General features: G+C 39.4%; 1 protein-coding gene across 1 annotated transcript in view; it reads right to left on the bottom strand.

Annotated features, from left to right (window-relative positions):
- Positions 1 to 8,097, bottom strand: part of RALBP1 (ralA binding protein 1) — a 74,741-nt gene that overhangs the window by 28,915 nt on the left and 37,729 nt on the right. Inside the window, exon 3 of the mRNA XM_011983916.1 lies at positions 1,432 to 1,730. Within this exon, the coding sequence (XP_011839306.1) occupies positions 1,432 to 1,675 (244 nt within the window). The 5' untranslated portion in view covers positions 1,676 to 1,730. The remainder of the gene's footprint in view (positions 1 to 1,431; positions 1,731 to 8,097) is intronic.

The raw sequence follows: 8,097 nt of genomic DNA, 5'->3' as shown, positions 1-8,097 counted from the left end.
AAAAAAAAAAAAAAAAAAAATCCATTAAATTTACTTTGTCTAAAGTTTTACTTTTAACATATAATGTTGGGCAAAAGAAACTAGATACAAATAGAAGTATACATAAGTTTAAAATCAGGAGCACCAATCAACAATAAAAGAAGTTTACTTATGGGAGGGGTAGGTGATTCCCTTTAAAGAGGCAGCAAAAAAAAATTGATAATGCTCTATTTCCAGATCCTTGCAGTGGTTACATAAGCATATCCACTCATCAAGTTGTATATAATTTGTGTGCTCTGTGTAATCCTTCAAAAACAAATCAATTTAAAATATCATGAAGTCCAAAATAAGGAATACTTAAAATAACTCATTTTATTTGCTTTTAACATACTAAAAAGTTACGCTCAAATGACTCATCCTCCTTACTGAATAGGCCCTCAAATGGAATGTATCATGGTATTTGCTTAAGATAAATAACTACTTTAATGAAGGTTCCAATAAAGTGTACCCCAAATAGCAGACATGACCGACCCAAGAAAAGTAAGATGCTTTAATGGCAAAATTCCAGTATCTATCTGTTTTGCGGGGGGCCATCGGCGGGGCTGAGGACAGAGTCTCACTCTGTCACCCAGGCTGGACTACAGTGGTGCAAGCATAGCTCACTGCAGCCTTGACCTCCCAGCCTCCTAAGTAGCTGTGACTACAGGCACACACCACCATGCTCAGCTAATTGTTTAAATTTTTGGTAGAGAGGGGTGTGGCTTTGTTTCTCAGGCTCTTGAACTTCTGACTTCAAGCAATCCTCCCATCTCAGCCTCCCAAAGTGCTGGGATTATAGGCGTAAGCCACTGTGCCCAGCTCAATATCTACTTTCTAGACATTATTTTGAATTATTACTTCAGGAAATATCCAGTAGAAAACTGCCATTTCTGGAAACTCAGTATTTTTATTTGTGAGATTAAGTCCCCAAAATACAACTCTAATATACAAAAACTGAGACCCTGAAAAATAAAGAACAGAAAAATCAAACAAGAGTCTCTGCCTTGACATGTTTCCAGGAGACAGCTGGTACATGTAATTAGAGTGGAAGTTTATTTAAAATATATCTAAGCCAGGCATGGTGGCTCACGCCTGTAATCCCAGCACTTTGGGAGGCCAAGGTGGGTGGATCACTTAAGGTCAGGAGTTCAAGACCAGTCCGGCCAACGTGGCAAAACCCTCTCTACTAAAAACACAAAACTTAGCTGGGCATGGTGGCGCACGCCTGTAGTCCCAGCTACTCCGGAGACTCAGACATGAGAATTGCTTGAACTGGGAGGCGGAGGTTGCAGTGAGCTGAGATTGTGCCACTGCACTCCAACCTGGGCAACAGAGCAAGACTCTGTCTCAAAAAATAATAGTACAATAAAATAAAATAAAAATATGTAAAGCATAGGAAAAAATGGCACTTACTCCTCTTTTCCTTTTTCTTAAATTTCCCTTTTTTCTTCCCATGATCTTTCTCATCATCAGATACTATATCAGGAGGCTCATGGAGGATGTCGTGGGGAGGTGAAGGCTCGCCAGTGCGGTACAGTCCAGGAAACTTAGTAGGGCTGATCTCTTCAGAGCTGGGGGTCCGGGTAAGCCCGCTGCCATGCTCCACCCTGCGGTGTTCACTGGGGCTGCTTGTGGGGGGCAGGAAGCACTCAGTCATGCTGATGCCCTGACTAGGAAGGCACGAGGTCTTCTCTGTTACCTATCCATTACACCTGCACCAAGAGAAAAAACATGAGCAGAGTCACCTAACACCAGGGAACAAAAACACCACAAATACACAGCACAGCATTTACACATCAAAAATATTTTCTTCACAACCCCCTTGTAAAATACTCTCTCATTTTATTATCTCGAGATACATTTCATACGTCACACATTTCAGTTCTCAGGGTTGAAAGCACTGGGATCTTCAAGTATTCAAAAACTAGAACAAATGAAAATCAGAGGTAGAGTTCCCAAAGTCCTTTAAAGGAATACGGAATTCCTTAAAAAAAAAGAAAAGAAAAAAAAACCTCATCATTCTAAAGTACTTCATTTTGACTGCTACCCAACATAAAATCTTACTATTTTACTTTAGGACTAAACAACTATAAATAAGTTACAAAGACATCTTTATAACTACACGTGAACAGTTCACACTGTAATTACATTTTATAATTAAAATGATATATTTAATGATTCACATAATTACAGACCACTATGATTCTATGATGCATGCAATTATATATGCAGCTCATGTATCAATGATAACTATATTTCTGTACTGCAGTTATGCTAAAAGAAATGAAGGAACCCTCATTTAGTCAATCCTAAAATACATGCAAAATAGTTTTACTACAACAGATGCTACAAAGGGCAAATGTAAGAGGAGTTCAAAATTTGTTTGCACTTTTTCCCTTCTTTAGATGGTAGGTACATAGTCAAAGTACTGCGTTTAAAAGTTACTTGGATTAATTCTTATTCCTCTTTAATGGCATTATGACATTCATTTGAAATACTATCAGAATCACTTTTTCTCTTTACGCTCACTTTATTTATTTATTTATTTTTTGAGATAGAGTTTGAAGTTTCGCTCTTGTTGCCCAGGCTGGAGTGCAATGGCGCAATCTTGGCTCACTGCAACCTCCACCTTCCAGGTTCAAGTGATTCTCCTGCCTCAGCCTCCTGAGTAGCTGGGATTATAGGCGCCTGCCACCACACCCGGCTAATTTTTTGTATTTTCAGTAGAAACAGGGTTTCAGCATATTGGTTAGGCTGGTCTCGAACTCCTGGCCTCGGGTGAGTCACCTGCCTCGGCCTCCCAACGTGCTGGGATTACAGGTGTGAGCCACTGTGCCCGGCCTCTCTTTGCACTCACTTAAAGGTTAACTTTACAATTAAAAAAATCCATAAGCCATAAGTGACAATTCTGACCATAAACAAAGTCAAAAGCAAGCAAATGTAGAAAAGAAAAAGAAAGTTGCAAATTGGGAGAGCTAATTTCTAAAAAGCAAGGAATTCTTAAATTAATGAAAATAGCAACAAATTAAGAGAACCAGACAAAGGATGTGAACAGGCAGTTCACAGAAAAGTGGCTAAAAAATGAGTGGAAACAATGTTCAACTTCAATTATAATTTTTTAAACAATGAACTATCACTTTTCTAATATGAGAATGGCAAAGAACAAAATGGCACATATAAGATCCATTATGATGGTAAGGATAGAGGAAACGAGACTCATGAGAACACCTACTAATGGTAGAAGTGTAACACGATCCTTTTTGAAAAGCAATCTTATCGTAGCTATTACAATTTTAAATCTATTCTTTTGATCCAGGAATTCCGCTTTTAGGAAATTATCCTTCAGACATACTTTCACAAAAATGCAAAGATATATGCAAGAAAATATTCACTGCAGTACTGTAAAAACAAAAAACAAAATAATTTAAAATGCTATCACTAGAATACTGATTAAATTATGGTTTATCCAAATAATAGGCTATAAAGTCTGTCACTCACACACACACACACACAGAGTTTCTGAAAACATATCAGAAACGGTTAATTACTATTAACTCTTGGAAGCATCATAAGGGTAGACTTTATTCTTTCCATTGTATCCTTTCTATATAGTTTGAACCTCGCCATGTCTATATATTACTTCTATCACTTAAAAAAATGAAAAGCGGCCTGGCACGGTAGCTCATGCCTATAATACCAGCACTCTGGGCTGCCAAGGTGGGTGGACCACTCGAGCCCAGGAATCTGAGACTAGCCTGAGCAACACGGCGAAACTTTGTCTCTAAAAACACAATACAAAAAATTAGCTGGGTGTGGTGATACATGCCTATAGGCCTAGCCACTTGGGAGGCTGAGGTGGGAGGATCACTTGAGTTCAGGAGGTGGAGGTTACAGTGAGCTGAGATCGCACCACTGCACTCCAGCCTGGGTCACAGAGTGAGACCCTGTCTCAAAATAAAAAGAAAAAGAACAAGCTATTTTTTGATCCTGTAAAAATTATGCAGCATTAAAAATCATGCTTTTGACAATATTTAATGATGTGAGGAAAAAGCAATTTTATTTACAGCATATCAATTTAAATATGTAAATATATGCATAAAATAACAGGATATTAATAACAATTATCTCTGAATTGTAAGATTATGAGTGATCTAAACTCCCTTTTTGTCTTTCTGCTTTTTATAAATTTTCTACCCAATATGCACTATTGCTTGTAGAATCAGAAAAAAAAATTAAAAACAAAAAAAAGTTTTCATTGAAGGATCAATAAGCATCAGTATAATTCTGTTATCTTAATGGGCCCTGACTTTTGGCTATCTTTTTACGATGTTTGTTTTTGTTTTTTTGAGATGCAAGTCTCGTTCCTGTTGCCCAGGCGGGAGTGCAGTGGCGCACTCTTGAGTCACTAAACCTGTCTCCTGGGTTCATGTGATTCTCCTGCCTCAGCCTCCCAAGTAACTGGGATTACATGTGTGCCTCACCACACCTGGCTAATTTTTGTATTTTTAGTAGAGACGGTGTTTCACCATGTTGGCCATGGCTGCTCTCGAACTCCTGACCTCAGGTGATCCACCAGCCTTGGCCTCACAAAGTGCTGGGCTTACAGGTGTGAGCCACCATGCCTGGCCTTGGCTATTGTTGTTTTTTGTTTGTTTGTTTGTTTGTTTCAGAACGCACTCTGTCACCCAGGCTGGAGTACAATGGCGGGATCTCAGCTCACTGCAAGCTCCGCCTCCTGGGTTCACGCCATTCTCCTGCCCCAGCCTCCCGAGTAGCTGGGACTATAGGTGCCTGCCACCATGCCAGGCTAATTTTTTTTTTGTATTTTTAGGAGAGACAGGATTTCACCGTGTTAACCAGGATTGTCTCGATCTCCTGACCTTGTGATCCACCCACCTCGGCCTCCCAAAGTGCTGGGATTACAGGCGTGAGCCACCACGCCCGGCCTTGACTATAGTTTTTTAAAGTGCATTCTCTTTTCCCATTAATTGAAGTTTTGACAATCTAAGAGTTGAGAGTTTAAAAGGACCTAGAGTTCAACAAGGTAACAGTAATTATACATTAGAGATGAGGAAACTGAGCTCAAGTCCATGGAAGCTAAAACACAACTTGTGGGGCAGGGGCACAGCTTTACACTCCAGAAAAAAAAATTGCTCATAGATATATCACCCACACGGATACCATGTTGTTGTATACTTCTCTGTCTTTGCTCATTCTCTCCCAGGAATCCAGCCTTCCTCTCAATATTTTTGTGTGGCTAATTCATATTCATCCTTTAACACTAGGCCTGCAATTGAGCACGATTTTGTAGATGATGGAAACATCCTAAATTTGGATTATGGTGATGGTTGCAGAAACCCATAAACTGACTAAAAATCATTAAATTATACACTTCGAGTGGGTGGATCTTACATGAGTTCTACCTCAATAAAGCTGTTTAAAAAAATCAAGCACCAGCAACACTGCTCCAAGAGTCCTCCCTGGTGACCCACCCCATCCAGTATAAGCCACGAATATTCCTTTTCTGTGTCTGAGAACATCCTGAACGTACCTCTTCACAGCACTTACCATACTGTATTTCAATTACATATGCATGTGTTCACCTCGCTAACGGTGAGCTCCAACATTTCACACTACCTATGGCACACACTAAGTAGTCAAATGTTTATTTAATAAACTAATTGGTATCTTTTCTGTTCTCAACATATTTGTTGTTGATGAGACAAATATTAGAAGAAATGAATCTTGCCCTGAGCCTTAAGTTCTAATTCAGGAAATAAAGAAAGGGAGTCGACATTTTATTTGAGTTCCTGTGCCTTCTGGGTTTCACATGCAGTAATTTAGCTAACCCCGTAAGAAAAGCAGTATTTTTCCATGTTTACAAACAGAGAAAGTAAGGCTCAGAGAGCTTAAATAACTTACCCTAAATCACATAGCAAGTAAGAGATAAAACTGGGATCTGTTTGACTCAAAACACTTTTTTTTTTTCACTGAACCACCCTTCATATATACACACACAAAAGGGAATAAATACATTTATGCCAGGAGGAACAGTGTGGTTAAAGACACACAGGAACATTTGGGACTTACGAGAATGGGAGAGGACCAGCCTGACCTGGGGAGTTCTTGCTAAGCAGCAATGGAAAAGACATTAAAAGATACGGTGGGCTCAGACAACTGAATGCCATGCTGAGGAGTTCAGACCTGGTGTGGGAGTCATTACCAATTCCAAAGCCAGAAAGTGACAAAACTGGCACTAAGAGAGGAGTAAGGGCAGGAATACCAGCAGCAAAATGCCAGACGGCTTTTGATCATTCACTCCTACAACATTGGTTAAGTTATACCTATGTTTCCACGTTCTCCTGGTACACAATTATTTTTGTTTCCATACTAGACTGATAAAGACAAGAAGACAGTTTTGTTCATGAAGTATTTAATAGATTATCTCACAAAAGCTACTCTAAAGAAATATTTATTGACTTGTTGTGCTACGGACTGAATATGTCCCCTCAAAATTCATATATTGAAACTTAATCCCCAAGGTGATGGTATTAGGAGGGAGGGCCTTTGGGAGGTGACTAGGTTGTGAGGGTGGAGTCCTCATTAATGGGATTAGTGTCCTCTTATGAGGACACTCTCTCCTCCTTTTATGAGTTCACCACCTCCATCCACCACGCAAGGACACAGCAAGAAGGCCCCATCTATGAACCAGAAAGTGGGCCCTCAGCAGACACCAAATCTGTCAGCATCTTGATCTTGGACATTCCAGCCTGCAACTAAAAGCAATACATTTCTGTTGTTTATAAGCTACCCACTTTACGGTATTTTGTTATAGAAGTCCAAACAGACTACGACAACTTAATTCATCTAGAGTTGAAGATAAGTGGAGCCACTAAAGGCAGACATGAAGGAGAGCGTCTGAGTGCAGGATGGTTTAGTAAGAAAGGAAGAACAACGTGTTTGCAATAGGACATATTGTTTGACCACTGGGGAGCTATAGCAAGCCTAAACTTCACTGAAGAAAAGGGCAGAAGAGAGAGGCTTCAAATGGTTCATAATAAAATTTAATTAAGTATAAATATTCAAAGGTAAGAAAATAAACAACAAAAATCCGAAATTCTTATTTCTGAGGCAAGAGGATATCTGGTGTAAATTATTGAAAATTTGAATAAAGATTAGTTATCCTTATTCTTCCTGGGAAGTACAACTAAAATTCCCAGATCAGATTAAAAAGAAGAAAGAAGAAAGAAGAAGAAGGAAGAAGAAGGAGGAGGAGGAGGAGGAGAAGGAGAAGGAGAAGAAGGAAGGAAGAAAAAGAAGGAAGAAGAAGAGGAAGGAAGAAGAAGAAGAGGAAGAAGAAAAAGAAGAAGAAGAAAAAGACTCTGAAAGGTAGACAGAAGGAGGCAGACCGGTTCAGCACCTCAGGATAGGAGGAACATGGTGGTGGGTTCCCAGAGTTTTCTTCTATCTCACACCACAGACTTGGAATGATAGAAGCTGGGAAATCCAGAAATGCCAACAGGCGTAGACAAAAACAAGAACAAAAACAGCTACAGTATTCAGGACAGTAAGGTGTTGCAGTAAGAACAGACAATAGATCAGAGGAACAAACAGAAATTCCAAAAAGAAATGCACATGTGTATAGTTAATTGATTTTCAACAAAGGTTGCAGAGGAATTCAATGAGGGGACAATCTTTTTCAACAAATAGTGCTGGATAAGCATATGGGAAAAAATGAAGCTCAACTCTCTATGTCATATCATGTACAAAATATAATTCATGATAAATTACAGACCTAAAACTTAATGGCTAAAAACTATACAACTTCTAAAAACATATTTTTGAGGGCTTTGAGAGGGTAAAAACTTCCCAGACACTACCAGAAAGAACTAACTATAAAATAAAAAACTGACTAATTGGACTTCTGCTCATCAAAAGACACTATTAAGAAAAGAAACAGGCCAACCACAGTGGCTCATGCCTGTAATCCCAGCAATTTGGGAGGCTAAGGCAAGAGGATCACTTGAGCCCAGGAGGTAAGCTGCAGTGAGCCATGACCACAGTGCACTTTAGCCTGGG

This window comes from Mandrillus leucophaeus, unplaced genomic scaffold (assembly GCF_000951045.1).
Source record: "Mandrillus leucophaeus isolate KB7577 unplaced genomic scaffold, Mleu.le_1.0 Scaffold257, whole genome shotgun sequence".
Classification (NCBI taxonomy): Eukaryota; Metazoa; Chordata; class Mammalia; order Primates; family Cercopithecidae; genus Mandrillus; species Mandrillus leucophaeus.
This window is presented reverse-complemented; position numbering and strand designations above follow the sequence as displayed.